At 36.7% G+C, this 19,820-nt stretch overlaps 2 protein-coding genes across 13 annotated transcripts; both read right to left on the bottom strand.

Annotated features, from left to right (window-relative positions):
• Window positions 1-52: 52 nt before the first annotated feature.
• On the bottom strand, window positions 53-8,764 carry LOC101252674 (uncharacterized). Of its 12 annotated transcripts, none has more exons than XR_740745.4 (6): window positions 8,602-8,764; window positions 8,035-8,453; window positions 6,087-6,458; window positions 1,466-5,796; window positions 1,313-1,355; window positions 53-674 (listed from the first exon to the last, which is right to left on the bottom strand). XR_740745.4 is itself a non-coding variant. In XM_026030080.2 (5 exons), the coding sequence occupies exon 4, from the start codon at window positions 5,746-5,748 to the stop codon at window positions 1,501-1,503; it is 4,248 nt and encodes a 1,415-aa protein (XP_025885865.1). In that variant the 5' UTR covers window positions 5,749-5,796; window positions 6,087-6,458; window positions 8,024-8,453; window positions 8,602-8,741; the 3' UTR covers window positions 53-735; window positions 1,466-1,500. The 12 variants fall into 12 exon arrangements, 6 of the variants coding, with proteins under 6 accessions (XP_025885865.1, XP_069151382.1, XP_069151381.1 ...); XR_011220090.1 differs by having other exon boundaries at window positions 53-735; window positions 8,024-8,453; window positions 8,602-8,741; XR_011220092.1 differs by having other exon boundaries at window positions 53-731; window positions 8,024-8,453; window positions 8,602-8,741.
• Window positions 8,765-12,643: 3,879 nt separating this feature from the next.
• On the bottom strand, window positions 12,644-19,474 carry LOC101252970 (uncharacterized). Its single transcript, XM_004236081.5, has 4 exons — window positions 19,300-19,474; window positions 18,942-19,108; window positions 14,929-15,086; window positions 12,644-13,013 (listed from the first exon to the last, which is right to left on the bottom strand). Exons 2-4 carry the CDS (start codon window positions 19,090-19,092, stop codon window positions 12,906-12,908), a joined length of 417 nt encoding a protein of 138 aa, XP_004236129.1. The 5' UTR covers window positions 19,093-19,108; window positions 19,300-19,474; the 3' UTR covers window positions 12,644-12,905.
• Window positions 19,475-19,820: the final 346 nt, after the last annotated feature.

Below are 19,820 nucleotides of genomic sequence, written 5' to 3'. Positions count from 1 at the left end.
TCCGTTATGTCAATAACAATCATCCAAGTGTGATAAGATCAGCCATAGACTATGCCCAAAGCTCCACCGTTTAATTTGAAGTCAGAAAAAAAGTTTTTTCCTTGTTTTCAAGGACAGTTGTTGGTTCAGAATAATAGCTTGAAAGTAAACAAGCACATCTCACCACCACCAATGAAAACATCATCTTTAACAAGAGTTCTATCATCTGTGAATGAGACTACATCTAAAGTTAGAATCAATTTATAGTACAATGGCAGCCACAACAACTAAAACATGCCTGTTGAAAGCATTAGTACCAAAATTTGGTGCCAACCCCTGTATACATATGTAATGAGCAAAAGGAGGACACGGAAATGCCAAGAACACTGGGATCGACGAAAGATGATTAACAGCAAAGCACAAACAAAGCTTTCCATTTGATTCAGTCTGGAACCCGGACCTCCAATGTCAATAAATTTGGACAAGGATATCACTGATTTCACCCCGTCCTGGGCATCAAAGATTTTCAAGCTTTCCAACAGTTAAATATCTACAGAGGGAAAACTCATCGTCTGCATCCACCCAGAGAATATAGCTGACCAAAGTGCTTGCAAACCATGGAAATCCCTACTAGACTGAAGAGGTGGAGGTCGGAGACTCTGAACACATCAACCTTGCTCACTTACCACCCACCCCTGCAGAAACATACCAGAAGCTGAGAGTCTGGGGAGTTGGGCAAAGTCCATCCACCACTAGCTGAGTGAAAAGGAAAATAATAATAATAAAATGGAATATTAAAACGCAGCAACACCAAAATACAATAAAACATCTCTAAACTCGAAAAATGAACAGAACTTTTTTATCCCCAAAAGAAGGAACATAAGGAGCTTCCACTGTCTAAGGATAGGGAATAGCTCCGAGATATTGGGGAAAAGTTTAGGGCTACTAAAGGAGCTGCTTTCTTTTTCTCAGAGCATTTCCTTTCACATTGGAAGGAGAGAAGTTTAATGACCTACTGGAAATCGATTTTCAGGAGGGAGAGGAAAGCAACAGTAATGTCTTGTTAATTAGGACAGAAGACCCAAACATTTCCTACGTCTAAGATATCTTTGTTCTTGCAGAAGAATTAAATCAAACTAGAAAAAGGGATGCATGCTACAGCAGAAAACCTTTAAAATGATTATGCACAAAGATGGAAGCGAGCAGTGACTTCTATTTTTAAGTAACTATTTTTTCGGATGGTGGGAGGTGACAACCCCTTTTCATCAGGTTGTGTATCATACTTTCTGCACAGAAGTAGCTAAGCAAACATGTCAAAAATCCACAAGCTTACAGTTTGAGGTACGCAATTTAATGCATGATGTCCTGGCGCTTCCCTACATAGAAATGGCACTCAAATGCTTAAACAACGTAGGAGGCACAGGTCACAGACTCAACCGTAACAGCGAAATAGAATCTACAGATTTAAATATAAGACATGTCTCACCTTTCAAAATCACCAGATTGCAGCTTTTCCTGATCTTAGTGCCACGATTGCTTGAACCTGAAGCTCTCACTGTCCCATCCTCCCTCAGGCTCCTTCCTCTTCAGGACACCACCAGATACAGCATACATCCTACCATGCTCCTCTGCTAATGCTTGAGAACCAGCAACAGAGAGTTGCCTTGACGTCAAAGATACAGACTCCTCTCTCCCTTCCATATCCACCACTCCAGGGCCTGCATTAAGATCCAGACCCTGCCTGCCCCATTTTCTGTTGTGGTCCATGGTACCATTGCTATTGCTGTCGGGAAGGCCGACGACATATGGCCTCGGATATTGGGATGACACAGAGCCAACAGGACCCAATAACGGTGAATTTACAGATGGCGTGTAAATCCTTCCACCAGAGGAAGGATCAACGAAAGAAGTTGATCCAACTGAGAATGATGCAGAAGGAAGTGCGAAACTTGTTCCGAAAGGAAATACAGGATACTGGAAAGGGGAGGATTGGAAGGGCACAGCAGGAGAAGATGACAATACCGAGCTCCGGTAAACATCTGGTGTGAAAGGAGAACCAGCAGGACCCAAGATTCGCTGTGCACCAGGTGTGACTATTGGGAATGGCGTCTGCTCCACACGATCAGGCAAAATTGATGGAAGTGTCACAGTTGAATAAGTACTTCCAGGGGTAAACCACGAAGAGAGATTCCCCATTTCCGGATTGTTCAGTCTGAGGTTAGAAGCAGGCAGTTGAGAACGCATGCTCCCCTGATAATTATCATGGAATAGAGACTGTTCCGCGTTGGACTCATCAACACTGGGCCCATTATTTAAATCAAAGTCCCTCCTCACATCCCCAGTTGGCAAGCCAACCGTTGACGCTTTGGAAGGAAAAACAGCACCGTCCAATCTACAACTGCTACTCACAGAGCACTGTCCTGCATCACCAGGTTCATCAAGTCTATTTAAATCAAGATCAAGTCCTCCAGAACAACGAACAGCAGGAGAATCAATCACATCATTCTTCAATGAAGCACGACTAGCACTATGGCCCAAAGGAGAGATCAGCTCTAGAGCAGAATCTTGACCATTTATGTCGTCAAAGGTTCTTTCATCTGGTACATTCAGGTCGATATCTAATTGAGGGCGACTGTGCTTGCCGGTAGAAGCTTCAGCACGAGAGATGGTTGCTGAACTTAACGGCATATCAAGTGATTTTCTGGGCTCAGCTGGGCGAAATGCACTTGTGGCAGCAGAGCCTTTCCACCCAAACTCACCTTTGACCCTCAATAGCTCCTCAGGTGGAACAAACGGACCTTTGGCGGCGGCGGCTACAGTAATGGAGGCAGGCAGACTACAGGAAACTGAGGATACAGCAAAAGGCAATGGGTTCATAATATGGACATTTGATAAACATCCAGGGCCTGTAAGGTTGATTGGATCCCCGTATTTCCCCTCATCAGAAAAAAAACCTTCATTTAAGTCAAACTTCACCTTTGAAGCTGACTCTGGAGCAGCAGTAGAGACAAAAGATATCTTTGCATTGGTAGATCCGCAGTCCTTTTTTTTATCTGCTTCACCAGCAGAAAAGTTCAATTCTCTAGATTCCCCATGTTTCTGCACTTCTGCATTTGAAAATCCAGATCTATCTTTCTGATTGAGTAACAAACCAGAGTTCTGCACAGGAACAACGTTCTTCCTTTCAACACTAGCTTCACCCTTCTGATTTCTTGTAACTATGTCAGTTCCAACACGGGCTTTATCCTCAACTGAAGCTTCAATATTTGCTAAGCGCTCTTCCTTGTCACTTCCCTCCAGCTTTTCAGAATTTACCACTACCGAAGATGGTTTCGTCTCAGCACTAGCAATGTTCAACACCCTGTTCATGCCATTTTTGTTCTCACTTTCAAATTTAGAAGTGCAGACTTCAACTGATGGTTTCTGGTCTTCCAAGCTTGCAACTGTACTAGCGACCTTGTCTCCTAATACTGAAGCACCATCTCCACCTAATTTAGCATCTAAAGGACCTTCAACTTTGACCTCACGGGACACCACAGTTTCCTCATGGAATTGCTTGCTTGCTTCACCATCAATTGCCTTCTCAGATACAGTACGAGGTGAAGAAGCATACTTTTCCACCTCACCTGACTTCTCAGTGATCTCCAACTTTTCTCCAGCCGTCTGTGAATCAAAGCAGGGAGAGTTGAACTGTTTACATCCACCTGCCATTGTCTCTTGAGAAGGTGAAACAGAGGCCTTTCTATCTCCAGGTAACTCAATTGCAGCACCCATGGATGAAAGCAGTTTATCCTCGGACCATGAAGCACTAGCAATAATGAGTTCCTCTCCATTACCATCACCATCATCATTTTTACGGTCACCAGCAGTGATATCACCAGGAGGTGACTTTGACTTAGCGTCGTCGCCTGTGCAAGCCTCTTCAGCAGCAGGGGTGTTCCTATGCGAGGAAACGGAAGGTGATACCATGTTAGACTTGGACATTTCTTCAGCAGCCACACTGGCAAGGAGATTCATACCAATAGCATCACCCAATAACATAGGAACGTTCGATTCGGAATATTTTACACAGCTCTCAATCAAAGCATTCATGGGGCTGTAAGAAGCTTCGTGAAGCTTTCCGGACTTGGCTTCAGTCCCTGATGTACAAGCAGCTCTAACTTCTGCTGATCTCCTGCTGTCATCAACAATCTTGCTTCGCTCCTCCTCTGTAACAGCAGCTGGTGATCCATCTCCATCATCAGAACCAGTTAGTATATCTTTGAAATCATTACTCTGCCATGATTCAGCATTTGCCTCCAAATTTGATCGATCTGCATCAGTCTTCTCCTTTAAAGTTCGGTCAAATTGATCACTCTTCTCAGAAAGCACAGGAGAAGAAGCACGGCTGCTCATGTTCGTAGGGTCCTCATAGGAACCTCCACTGGCACTCTGCGCAGGACTGCGTCCCCTGCTAGACATCTTAACTTTCAATTTGTGACCACTCCCCTCGAGAACTGGCACATCCATAATTTTCTCACCACTCACTGCAGATTGCGGCAATTTTTCTGAAGTAGGATTCCTGTGTGAACTTCTGCCTGCAGGAGTCTCCTTTTGGCTTCCAGATATTGATGATCCAGGATATCCATTATTTGACTTCCGGTGACGAGAACCACCAGTAGAGATCTTGATGCTGTTCATTGACACTGCAGTTGAACTCCTTCCATCCTCTTTCCCCGAGATCGACTGACTGTGGTTGTGAGACTGGCTAGAACTGCTGCTCTTATCTTCTCTAGCTGAAGGGACATCACAAGACCCACCAACCGAGACTCTGTGCTGACCCTCTTTTCCAGATGCAGGTGATGATGCTGGTTTGGTTGAGCCTGGAGACAAGGATGCGGACTTTACAGTAGTCTCCCCTTGTGAAGTCTTTATTGAGGCCATTCTAGATGCAGAAAGTTGTGCAACTGCACTCTTTGTCACATCATTTGAACCACCAGGATTTTTGGAAATACTATGTGAAGCCTCAGGCAACCTAGATTTAGAAGGCCACGTAGCAGCCTGATTTGAACCGGACTTGGCATCAATAATGTTCATCTCTGCTTCGACCCGTTTCTTCCACGTATCGACTAAACTCCGTGCCTTCCTCTGTATTTCTGTGTTTTTATGCTGCCGCAAGTGATTGACAGACCTGCCAATATGACACATCTGCAGTGCTTGAAGATTCACAGGAAGCTTATCAAGTGCACGAAGCAAAACAAAGAGAAATTCTTCAATTGATTTGTCACCATCTTTTGTGTTGCTAGATTCACCAATCCGCCCCTTATGAACATCTTGAAGCCACTCATCTAACACTGGAAGACCCCTTAACTGTACAAACCTAGTAAGACAGTCAAAATTTTCAGTTGCAGCTACAACACTTGCAAGCATTGAACGACTGATCAAATCCATTTTCTTCTCATTTCTATCTGGCTGCATGAGGTGAACTAGCTTCTCAACCCCTTCAGAGTTCACAAGCCCTCCTTTGTCCGTAATCTTAGAAATTTCAGATTTTAATATGCTTTCAGCTTTGATTTGACTAGAATCTATATCTTCTGTTTTGATTGAACGTTCACGTTTAATTGACTCAGGGCCCTGATCTCCCCGCTCCCTTTTCTTTCCCTTAACATGTGTAGGAAAAGAAGTTACACTGCTCTGCACATTATCTGAACCTGGTTTCAATTGCGATGTTGACATGGAACCATTCATTGGTTTCGGAGAACGACCACCCGGTTGCACTGTTGCATGCATTTCTACTCGCGTCTTATTTAATAATTGACCTACTTCTTCTTGTAACTCCTGCAGAGAAGTAGTATTGTATGAGTGAAACGTGACCAAGACGATCAAGAAAATTAAAGCACAAAAAGTCCACAATTTCTCCTTTCTCCTAGCATCTTAGACATCACCCAAAAGAAGAGCCCCAAAATCCTTCTAAGTTTTTTTATGAAATCAGATCCAAAGAATACTATTAAAAAATAAATTATCTCTTTCTGTTCAACCTTCAACCCTATCTCTCTTCTTTGCTTGAGATAAATAATCTTCAACAGTTTAGCATAGGTAATACAGACTATGAAGCAATAATAACATACTTTGATGTAATCTTGATCAGTTAACCACCATAAACACTCGTTTGAAATATCATAAACACGCCGGCAGATAAATGAGGATATCCCTGTTGGAAGTTCAGCTCCTTTAGAAAGGAATGCAACTTTACACGGATGCAGTAGTGATGCAGCAGGTGTCTCATCCCTATGAAAGGAATAAAAGATTTCGTTGGGTGCGGCTTCCGGAAGGATGCCCTTGCAAAGCTTAAGCTCAGCAGGTCGATAAAGCCAATTAACACCTAACTGTAGGTTATTGTCTTCACTCAACTTTAGCCTTCGGATTATTCCAATGAAGGGAGGGGAATCGTGAGATGGTTTGAACAAAGCACAATCACCCACACTAACTTTGCGACCATCCTGCAAAAAAGGAATAATTTTCAACTTCACCAAGTAAAGATGTCTAAATCAATAACGAAACAAAACAATAAAATCACATTAGTAGAAGCAAACAAACAAAGCTAATAAATGAATTCGTGCACATTATAGGAACACAAATAGGAAGATCTCCCAGCAAATCAGCTGGCTCGAGAGGAATGGAGAAAGCCATCATCCACATCTTCCACGTATTAAAATGAAAACTTGCGATTTCCACGTAAGTTATTTTGGCAATTTTCTTCTCACTTTTTTTTTCAAAATGGTAGTACTGTATTTTGGCAATTTCTTTTTGAGATGATAACAATATTTTGGCAGTTTTATTTCACATTACTTCATCGAGTACAACCGATAGTATCAATAATCGGTGCAAATTATGATAAATAGTCGAATTTGAAGTGACTTTACAATTTACTGCTCGCATCATCTAAACACCCAACAACACTCGATAACAGTGACTCCAAGAACGACATACAATCATGTAGCTAACCAAAGATTTTTTTTAAAAAAAAAGAAAATTGTCCCCTACTCAAATATCCGCACCAACGTTGCTTCCAAAGGATCTTTTTCTAGCAACAAAAATTTCTCCAAAAAAAATACATGCTTTGACACGTTAACTATTCTTGCTTCAAAAAATTTATCTGGGAGCTCCTCTTCTCAATTGCTTTTGTTCCTTATGACAACTAGGGAAATGGCAGACTATTTATTGCCAAAAGCTCCACATGGATACAATCTACTCTGTGACTGCACCCATCACTGTTGCAAGAAGTGAGGTGACAGAGTATACTGGACATCTTTTATCATTTCCAACATTTTGCATCAACAAGAATAGCAATAAGTAGTAGACTTCATGTTGGGGCCAAAGTCATCCGGTGCAATGATAAAAATCTTTGGAAGAGAGCTATTTTGCTAGAAAAGGAAACAAGAATTTCTGAAACTCTCCAGTGCCCTCGAACGCGGAACTTGAAACGAGCAACAAAAACTTTACCTTGCTGTAAATGTCAAAATTTAAACAAATGCAGTAGATAGAACATTATCATTTGACATGAGAAAGTAAGAAGCAAATCAAGCTCCACATAATCAAGCCGAGTTCCACACACAAGTACCACATTATGGACCTCACCAAAAAACCAGAACAAGCTACTCATGAATTTGAATTTCGAATGCAAATGACAGATTATACCCAACCATGCAATGCCACATTAAACTTAGCTGGGTAGAATGATGATATCTTAAAACAATTTCCATCCCAAGTTACAAGAATGTCCATTTCCCAAAAGACTTGAGATGGAAAAATATACAAGAAAAACACTGGCACAGGAGAGTCAAGGACACACATCATTGCCAATACTACCGGAGATCAGCCTGCAACTGAACTGGGCTTCCATAAACCATGAAATAAAATAGAATAAATGGAAGTAATTCTCTTCGTGAGAGAAGGAGAAACGGAAGAAATTAATAAAAACGAATAAACAGTGCAGGCGCAATCAAAAAAACGGAAAAGAAAACAATCAGTAAGAGAAGTTGAGGAAAAAATCGGAAAAACCCACCAAGGCAATACCTTGCAGAACGAATCAGCTGTAATAGTAGAAACAACAGAAGAATCACCGACGGCTACAGTCGTCGTGGTCGTAACCGGCATGTGCTGACCACCAATCAAGCGTCGACAAAGTTCACTTCCCCTTTGTCCCTTCCCATGCATAATACAAATCGACTGGCATCTTCTCCAATTATTTCAACCCCTTTTCTAGCCAGTCCAGCCTCAAACATCAATTAACCAATCCAATCCAATCCCCAGCCAATTGATAACAATATCAATCTATTACACCAAAACCCTAGAAAAATCCCCAATTTTCTCCAACCCCCAAACAACCCTAGAAATCCCAAATTCACAAAAAGCAAAGCCCTCGATCGCGTTAAATCGTCAGCTACCCTACCTTCCTTAACTCAATTCCAAAGGCAACACGTCAATTCTCCGATCTGCAACCCATCAAATTAAAGCTCAAAAATTCTAGATCCAATTATTTCAATACATACACGCAGAAATACAAATCAATACATACACAAATATACACACATACACCGAAAACATCATAGACATATCGAAAGAAAGAGAACAAGAACAAACCTTCGTAAATTTTACGACCTAGACGAGTGAGAGAAATGTGGGTTTTTTGTTTTTTTTTAGAGAGAGAAAAAAAAAACTGTGGCCGAAGAGAAAGAGATTATAATGTATAAAAATAATTTAGTTAGTGTAAATAAATAGAGCTGTGTGTGTGTTTTTCTACGTGCGTATGTATGTGAGAGAGAAAAGAAAGAAAAAAATAAAACAAACAACAAAATTAATAAAAGTAAAAGAAAATCAAAAAGCGAAAATGATGTCCCCAGACGGCAAAAAGGAAAGTTGTACTTTACCTACATGGCCCCAATGGAGTCGTATTAATTAAAGGTTTTGATTTCGAATTTTCACGTATCATTTAAATTTTAATATTAATATTAAAACGTTATAATTAAAAGGGGCAGGGCATTGATAACATCACCCACGTAGGAGTTTTTTTTTTTTTTATTCAAAAGGAAAAGTGAGATGTGACTAAACTTAAGGTATTTAGGGTGAGATTTTGACTGATTTAAGGATGTAAATCATTTGACTTTGTTTTTCTGTGGAAATTTTTATTGGTATTGGATACATAAAATACCCAATTGTTTGTTCTGTTTACACATGCATGTGGTTGGGTGATTCAGTAAGGGGCCAATGTGATAATTTGTTATTTGATTGAGGGTTGATTTAGAGTTTTCAAATAAATTGGAGGGTCCTTTTTGTTTTAAAAGTGATGTGCAAGTAAAGGGTAAAAGGGCATATGGCATTAAGGTTGTCTTCTGATGTACCAACACTTCATGAAGTATGTTTTCTGAGCCATTCCTATTTCTCTGCTGCCCAAAATTGGGTCCAGAAAAATTTGCACAAAGAAAAAAAACTATGTTGCTATATTCAATGAGGTTGGACTTTGTTGTTACTATAGTCCTAATATTATTTAAGTTAGCGATGTGTTGTTTGTAATTATTGTGATATTTTTAATACTAAGAAATGAAGTTTAGTAGCAATGGAGATATGTAATTATTTATCATGCGTAATCATCTCGAATTTAGTGCTCAATAATATTAAAACTTGCAAGTTATTAAGTGTAGTATCGATCGTATTTAGATATATGTTATTCAGTAATGTTAAATCTTGCGAGTTATAAGAATTGTGAAACGAATTAAGATAAGGAAAAATTTCAATTTAATCTCGATCTGATATTGATATGGTTTTGCAATGTGTGTTGTAAACTTTTCTATTTTCTCTTCAAGTCAAAATTTTAAACGCCTTTTCTTGTACGAATATTATTATTTTTTTACATATGAATAAACTCTATAACTATATTAATGTTTTACAAATACATTTCTTTTACATTCTCCCCTTGTTTTGTGGTCTATAGTAATATTTTACAATTTTATTATCGATAATTAATAGTACAATTTTATAATCATGATTAATTTAATACTATAAAAGCTCCTTCAATATTTATTATGATAAATTTTGGACGATCTTTAATAAATTTTTAAAGAATTTTTATATCAACAAATACATGATAGACTATTGGTAGCGTCATAAATATTGTCCAAGTACCATAAAATTCTTTTTTTATTTTGTTTATATATATTATATGATATCCATTACACCAACAAAAAGAAATACATTATCAAGGCATTGTGTAATCATCCATTAACCCAACCCACCCAACAATAGAGTCCCACAATGTTAAATTGCCATATTTTGTTGTACAGTTGATAAATTTCCATTATGGTTCCTCCCTTATTAAAAATATCAATACACAATCCCATCATCAAATTTTTTATGTTGCTATCATGTCACATGTGTGGGTATTATCATTGACATTAGGTGAAAAAGGAAAAAAAACTAACCAATTGTTTCAATGGAGATTTGATTTGGATTGTATTCTTTGAAAGGAACTCATAAAATACATTTTTATCCCAAGATTATAATGAAATTTGCCACTTCTACTAATTATATAAATTAAAACTATATATAAAATAGATACTTTGTTTTTTTTCTTAATATGATCATTTTTATATTTATTCACTATAACAAAATAAGACAATAAATCTAACGTGTAATTAGGTTTAAATAGTCATTACATTTTCTATTTTTTTTCTTTAGAAATTCAACTAAAACGAAGATGAACATATCATATAATGACAAACCTATAATACACAAAAATAATTAGTATTATAAACTACAAGGCTATAATCATACGAGTGTCCACCACAAAATATTCCTTTTAAAGTTTGAGCAAATTAATTATATGTTTTGAAGGTTCAAATTTAAGTATTGAATCCATTATCTTCCTCAAAAAATACTATAAATTCTATTTTTAGACACATATATTAATTTCGATTCTCTCCAAATCAAATAATTATATTGAAACAAATGGAATACTAATTAATATGCACGAAGGACAACCATTTTGAAGCAAACCAAATCTCGGTGAGCTATTTTTTTTTTATGTTAATATTGATAACAATTCGTACTATCATTTTTAACTTATGTCAAATCAAGTTTACATAATGGAATAATTATGTCCTTATCAAACTTGTAAACTAGTGTCAACTTTTGAAAACGCGTTTAATAAAAAGAAATTTCACTATTAGCGTCTATTTATCCACCATTAATTCAACTAGTATTAACTAATCTAGAGTTGGATTAATTAAAATAAAGTTTAGCACTACACGACACATGTCACTAGCCAGAATCAAATGAACTTTTAAGTTTACGTTCTTGTTAACTACTAAGTCTTATGATAATAATTAATGAACTTATAACAGACACGACATACATTTCCCCCAATTAATCTTGCTGTCAGTTAAAGTAAAACATGAAAAATATTCAAATTAAAAGTAAATACAATTTGGACTAGCATAAAGAAAGTCACCCACTATTTTCTTTTATATTTAAGAAAACATAAATACTCATAAATTATTTCTTTAGAAAAAATAAATAAATTTGTAATGGTAAACGGTGAATATTAATAGGAGGAAGGATTGTTAGGTTCAATGCAAAAGACTCTCTCAAATTTGGCAGCTTTACCTATCTTCCAACATACTCCTTAAATTCACCGTCATTAATCATCAATAAGTGCTTTAGCTAGTAAATTTAACTACTTCACTAATCTCAGTATTGTTTAGGGAAAAATATTAAAGAGTCGTTAAGTATGAAGTATAAAGTATAATAAAGTGTAATATTGCTTTATCTTCTGTTTGGCTGGAGGTACTAGGTAGTCTTTGAATTATTATTTATCCCACCATTTATAACATAGTGATAAAATAGATTATCCCCAATTCCAACCAAACGATAACTATAAATATTGATGATGGTCTATTAGATAAGACCCAAGCTAGGATAGATTAAGAGGTCCCTAGATCTTGATTATTACTATAGTATACAACTTAGATGATTAGGCACTATAATGACACGTTTAAAGACTTGCTAGATTTGGTTGACATAACTATAATATTGAACAGTGAAAATTTAGATTTATAATGAAGAGTTATTCTAGCACGAAACAACAAATTTTCCTACGGCGCTGCCAACCAAATCGTATTTTTTACTATACAATATGGTTGAAAATTCAAATTAGTACGCTATTTAGTTGACTAATATATGTTGATTTGCTTACTTTATTCATTGATATCTATTCAAATCAGCATATTACGTGCCAAGAGAGAGATTAAACGAATATGAAATAACTTTCTTTTGTCTGTCTTCTTCATATGTCCCATTTGTAGGCGCTTACAATGAAAGCGACGGTAGAAGACTATGTACTGCATATATTTCATACTGATTATTGACAATAAGTGAATACACCAGAGAAAGCTGTGGAGCTGCTGAAGGAGTAAATGCAAAAAAATTCACCACAAGCAACATGGGATGTGCTATTGAATGAAGTGTGTTGCACTGCACACCCTTTAATTACAGCAATAACTTTTTTCACTAGCATCTTACCAAACTAAATAAGCTGCGAACAGCAGCATTTCACAAGCATGCAGTAACAATCGACCAACACGAGTGCATAAACACTGAGTTTGGTTTTTATTTTCAGCATGAGCAAATCTTTTAAACAGAATTGCCATCTCCATTTCATCCTAATAAACTAGTTCATAGAGTTTGTTTGACATCATGGATGTCAGGAATGTTGTGTAGATAGATAAAATTTGCCATTTCATGACCACAACACACAAGAAAAGTAAGTTTCCTACATGTGGAGCTAATAGACGAGGAGGTAAGTTTCCTACATGTGGAGCTAATAGACGAGGAGGTAAATCCAAGTACTCATTATAAGGGCATATAAACACTACTACCGATGAGTGTGAAAATTATAGAGCATTTATCATCCTCTTCATCTCAGTTGACCTCCTTGGATCTGCTTCATCAATGGCTCTCTCAGTAAGAACATGCTTGATTCGGCACATCGACTTCCTTACCTGAATATCAATCATTTGTTAGGAAGATGCTAATGCAAGAGATGCATCATCAGAATTTTTAATGGCTTAGTGCCTCAAGGGTTCACATACCACATGCAGAATTTCTAATAGCCTATTGATGAAATATACATCAACACAACCAAAATTTAAGATCAAATTTTGTTCACTAGTACTAAACAATAAATGCATAATACTCAAATGGGCTTAATTGCTTATCAAATATAGGAGGAAAACATAGTGATTTGATATAATGAATATGACTAGCTGTACTTGGTAGACTTCCATTAGATGGGGATGTGTTTTAAGTATTCCGTTAATTCATGCAGCTTCACCACTTTATTCTTCATAAACTAAACACACACAGTATTGAAAGAAACGATTTGGTGGTTCGGAGCCTCAGACTCTCCAAAAATGTCGATGGGGGTGTGTCGAATTATCCAAAAGTAATGTATTTTTGAAGAATCAGACACAGGTCCAGCATCATTTTTGAAGGTCCGGGCAACATAATCCCCAAGGCTTCAAGTTGCCTATGTTCTATATTATAATTCAAGCATCACCTAAATTTAATGCATGGTGTGGTTGGATTCTTCATGGTTGAAACAACTGAAATTCGAAATGTGAATTATCTAACATTACGGAAATTTTGAATTAAAGATCTACACCATGCTTCCGTACTTCATTAAAGTTAACTATGATTTTTCTCGAACCACCATATTTTTCTGTAATTTCTCTGCAAGATAGAGGTTTGGTATTTCCAAACTCCTTTGATCCATTTTATTTGCCATTTTAAAAATCACGATAAAATTAATTATTTTTTTCCACTTTCACCCTTGTATTCTTGTAAATGTGGAGAGGGATTAATGTAGTGAAAGTATGAGTAGCATTAAAGTGAGATCAAAGAATAAAATAAGGACAATATAGTCAAATTATCCTTTTGGTTAATGTTTTTTAAAGTGGAGTGCAAAAGGCAAACATGAGAAGTAAAATAGACCAGACGGAGTAATATCTTACACCTGTTCCATAGTACATCATGTAGGATAAAATGTATTCCTCCCATTTCTCAAGATTCAAACCACCAAGAAATTTACTGAACAGATTGTCACCAAAAACTTAGGCTTTTCTGAAAAGTGATTTCTGATATGTTTACACTGGATACTTTCTGTATCTACATATGTTTACCGAGCATTGTGGATCAAAGAAAAGTATCACCTAGAATTTCTTTCAAAATTGCATAAGACAAATAACTGTGGGCACTGGGCACATCTTCTGTCTGGAAATCAAGAAAACACCTTCAATCTATGCTGCATAACACAGCCTACTTTTTTTAGTTTTTCGGTGTAAACAGCTTTATATAGAGGATATAGATCGAATTGTAGGTTTAATGGGTTGTTTGTAAGTCTTGCGCTGGATACATTCTGTAGCTAGAGGACTAAATATGTTTACCGAGGATAGTGGATCAAAGAAAAGTGCCATCTAGAATTGCCCCCAAAAGTGCATAACACAAACAACTGCGGGCACTGGGCACATCTTATGTTCTAGAAATCAAGAAAAAACCTTCAATCTATGCTGCATAACACAGTCTACTTTCTTCAGTTTTTCGATGTAAACAGCTTTATATAGAGGATAGAGATCAAATTGTAGTTTTAATAGGTTGTTTGTAAGTCTTGCTTTTCTCTTGGTTACTCATTTTGGGAGATGGGAGGAAAACAACTTAACCAATTAAAAAGAACACATTCTACTACTATGTGGCAATTCGAGTATAATCTTAACAAGAAAATCCATTTTAAGATGACACTAATATTTTTAGGTTAGTTTGGAGTTCTACTTCAGATCCAGGAGGAGAATCTAATTGAAACATGTCAAAATAGAGGTAACTAATTGCTTGATTAGGAGCTTCAAAAGAAACTAACTTTACCTTGGAAATACGCTCTGGATTAGGAAAACGCAGGTTCTGAGCATTGAGCATCTGACGTTGAGTCATCAACATGTTCTTCTCCTTCAGAAGAACATACCATAACTTCTGAAGATCATCCCAGGACTTCAGACGCAATTCAGAAGCCTTCCAACCTCGACCTAGTAATGTTTTTAAAATGTCAGAGTTCATCCAATCAGAGAGATATAAAAAAATGGTACAAGCATACGAAAGAACCAGCCTGCCACTCAAGATAAGAGAACTTCAATCTCTAGTGTGTGTTTAACTAGAAGGCCTTCAAGCATTTGAGCCACGAAGGGCACAGAAACCACAAAGAAGTTAGAGCATAGACCTCTCATCTACAGTGAGGCGGTCCATTTGGCTAGACTTCTTTTTAATCGGAGCAATTTGGCTTATATGTTCCCAACATAGAACACAAACTAAATAATAAGCAGCACACAAATTCATAATAACCAAATACTCTAATCGTGAAAGAGCTTTCAGTGGTAAATGTTAATAAAACAAATTGCAGTGATGATTAAGGCAATGAAACATTCCCAATCTTGATAGAGAATTGAGCTATAGAGGGACATTTTCCTAGAAAAAACAAAAAACAAATAAAAAACAAGATGTGGAAGAAAAGAAGAGAAAAAAGAGCTAGTGATACAATCTGAAAAAAAATATGACAGGATTCACAATAATGTCTTTTCACACGGTATTCATAGGATACTTCCATGTATGTTGCTTAACCAAATAATTCACCTTCATTCAATCATAACATCCTTAATCTCATTGCTTACACGTTTAAAGTGAAAGAATCAGTTTCATACTTATGTAGTAGTTTATGAACTACTGCGCTTCATGTGAAATTGCAAATTAGAACTCGAGAAATTTTATTGAAACATTATAGAAATCAGAAAAGAGAAGAAAATTGAATGGCCATTCTATCTTGAAATACAAAAATAGTAGATATTGTGTACATTATGAGTATCTATCAGTAGATTCAAATTGGTAATCAAGACGAGTCCCAATAGAAGTTTCCTAGCCGAAGTTTCCCTTTGAACTGTTGGGGTCCTACCACTTTGACTATTGCAAACGTGGTTTGAGAGGGTTTTAAAAGACATTTAAACAAAATAAAAGATCCCCAAACTAAGCCAATGCTCAAGGACAACTAAATGTCAGCAATGCCTTGAGAAGGCAGCCTCTCCTGAGGTTCAATGCCAATCCAATTGTATTTGTCTTTGAAGAAAAGATCAATCTTTGAATGTTTGACTCTGCATAATAAATTATCGCAAGGGAATGCTCTTGCCTCTAGGTACTATTCAGTCACATCCAATTTATTTTAAAATTTTCGTTTCTAACAAAGGGGAAGGTGTTTGTTGTCAAGGAATCCAAAAAGTAAAAAGGAATTTGAAAGTTTTATGGCATTTCAATCATGGGTCTACATAATTAGAAAAAAAGTACTCACTGAACCGTGAAATAAGATCACCCCATAACACAACTCTCCCACTTGAGTTATCTTAGCCCCAAGCCAGGCTATTCAATAGTATTGTAGTATATGGTAACAACTAGTATGAAAAGCTCGTCACCTTTGGAATACTTCGTCGATAACCAAAGCATATCATTCCCGCAACAACTTTGGTACTTAGTTTATAGCTTTTTAAAAATTATGCAATAGAAGACTCCCTTTGTTCTATTTTATTGAAGGTGTTTTGACGAGCACGAAATTTAAGAAATTTAAGAAGACTTTTGACATGTAAGCCAAACATATGCCGAAAATAACAAAATTATCCTTTTGATGGTTAGAGTTACACATGTTCTTTACTTTCTATCTCCCAATGAAAGAATGAACTTTTACATTAAGTAGGTCCCAACAACTCGTGTCATTAAAGTCAAATGGAAATGCTAGATTATGAAATTCAAAAAAGAGAGAAAAGTCTTTTTTTTTAAATGAAGTAAGGAGATTTCATTAGAAGGCATCACAGAGAGGCAAAGCAAAAAATTACAGCAACCGAAGGGGTCTGCTTCTGTACAAGAATTTACTAAATCACTAAAGAGCCGACATAATCCAAAAAGAGTTCAACAGTGGTTACAGGGGCCTGTTTAAACCAGCTATATAATAAGATCAAACAGTTGGATTTAAGAGAGAAGAGCCTGTCTCTTGGGACAAACTAAAAAAGGAAGTGTCACATAACATGATAAAGGGGAGTAGTGTTTTTCTCTCCCTAATCATTTTTATATCCTACTTTTGATCTTAGTATTGTTTAAAATATATCACATTTAACATTCCAGGCTTCAACTAAATCAAATATGTAATAGTTTCTGAGCTGCCAAAAGCTCAACAAGGTGAAACTTCACCTAAGGGGTAATTTTTCCTGATAAAAATTGGTGTCCAAACCAACTTGTATGCACCTTGAATCCATGGATACTTGTATCCTTCCCCAGGATGAAGGTGACCCTGCCCAAATCAAACTTTGGTCTAACAGTCTTGATTCTAACTTCATTTACCACTATGTAATACCTAGGGATAGCCAATAGTAATTTTAGTGTTTTACTATCCAACATGAACCAAATATACCAAAGCAGCAGCCAAAGCATTTATAGAAATGAAGAGGCCAACAGATACACTTGAAATAAAAGCCCTAACTACAAGTTGAGAATGATGAAGAACTTATTGAGGCAATAGTAGAGGAATCTAAGGAGCTTGCCATAATGATGTAAAACCACACAACAATAGAATGGAAACTTTTTCAACCCCTTTGAAGGTAGAGTGCTTGTTTGGTGGTCCAAGGAGCATGTATAACTCAAGGAATCTTTCAGGAGGGGTAAATATATGCAGTGGATATTCTCTGTGTGAGAAATAAAGTGAGGATGTGAACTACCTCTTCATATATTACAATTAAACAAAACAGATCTCAGACTTTATTCTAAATATAATGGGGGTTAACTGGAAAGTGCAAAGGATATCTAACGAATTAATGCAATGTTGGCACATACACAGGCTAGGGGAGGCAAAGATGTAGACATGGAACTCACTTCCTACAGCCACATGGTGGATCATTTGGAAGGAAAGAAGTGCAATTTTTTTAAACAGTAAAACAGAAGATGTATTTAACATCAAGGATAAGTAGAAATGTAATTTTTACTGTTTTTGGCGTAACATGGAATTGAAATGACACAGCAGTAATGATAGACTTTTGAGCTGTTACACAACTTAAGCCACCGGGCGAGAACCTTTTATTTAGAGTAAAATGAAACTTCCAATAAGCTATGATCTTAAATATTTGCAACTAGGTTTTCAATTTTCGGTCTAGATTGGATAATTGAACATCTAAGAGTAGTATCCGTGATACCTGGTTTCAATTTACGTAAAATAGTCCATTGGAAGATGTCATTTTTGTGGATTTTAACCAAGAAGTTTGTATTCATTGATTATCTATCAGTGACAAGAACCAAACATTGCAGAATATCTTCCAGTACATTGCATAAGTTTTAGCTTTTAGAACTTGTTGAACAATTACTATATTTTTGCAGCTGCTTGCCCTTGTCCAAGAACTACCTAAACATATGTCACTTATATATGATAATAAAGATCAAATTAGACGGAACTAGGGCTAGTATGTGCGTAGCCAGTTATTTGCTATTCTAAACTTCTTTGCATACCAGCACAATAAGTAACCCTTTAAAGACCAATGAAATGTACTTTGGACATACATGTTATAGAAAACACAAGCAGTAGAGATCATTCTAAAAAGAAGTATAGCCAGTTATGCCAACAATAAACCCCAAAAGCTAGAGGAGTATTGCCCAAGCTTATAAGGAGTTCACCCATCTCAAACCACTGATATGAGACTTTTGTCATTCTTTAACACCCCACCTCTGCTTAGTATCCCCACCTCTGCTTAGCATCTGGTGCGTGGATAATTTTGATTTAGAAGGAGCCAACCCATCTCATTAATCGATGTGAATTTTTGTCATTCTTTAACATTCAACAGAGAATATGAAAGGGACATTACCATAGACGACAGGCTTATCATCCTCCGGGGTTCTATCCACTTCAAAAAACTGCTCAAGTGGATTAAGGGTTCTAGCAGCAGCTGGAGCGGCTGAACTCTCTGATTTGGCCGCCGCCAAGAATGTCCTCCCGAAAAGTCTAGCAGCCAGCATGACTGAGACTAGATTGCTAAAAACATATAGTCATTATATATATATTAGAACAATGCAATAACTAAAGAAAATTGTAAAAAATAAAACGAAGCGATCTCCTCCATAGAGGAATTTCATCGAACAAAGAGGATGCAGGATGGAGATTGTGATGGAGGTATACAATTGCCGACTGTATAAATATGGAGTATAACATCATGAAAGACTTACATGGACAGCTGAGAAAATCACCGGTTTGAACTCCTCCTGAGAAGCCGGTTCCAGTTTAGTACTAAAATGTGAAGCGAGCAACTCGTATTTTCCCTCTTCTCTAACCCTACTATTAACTACTAATTTATTTATTTAAACTTCTTATTTTCTCATTGTTTTTATTTATTTTTATTTTGGCAAGATGGGCTGTTAAAAAGAAAAAATTCAACTCACTACATAAAATCCCCCCAACTTTTTTACAAAAAATTAAAAAATAGACACCTAAATTTGCGGTTCACTCGAAAAAAAATGTTATTTTAATCCATTTTCACACCTATTATAATCTTTATAAAATGAAAGGACATTGTTTTTCCGAGTTAATTCAAACACGTCTATTGATAGCTATTTAAGCTTGTTGGAGTGCCTATGACCGAATTAATATCGCATCATTTTCAAATTCTTTCATCATCACAAGATGAGCATCTTTGGACTTCAGACTTTTTAGAAATCATTTACAAGAAAAGAGAGCATCACATACATGA

The sequence above is a fragment of the Solanum lycopersicum genome, chromosome 3 (assembly GCF_036512215.1).
Source record: "Solanum lycopersicum chromosome 3, SLM_r2.1".
NCBI lineage: Eukaryota > Viridiplantae > Streptophyta > Magnoliopsida > Solanales > Solanaceae > Solanum > Solanum lycopersicum.
Note: the sequence above shows the minus strand (reverse complement) of the source record. Positions and strands in the feature narration are given on the sequence as shown.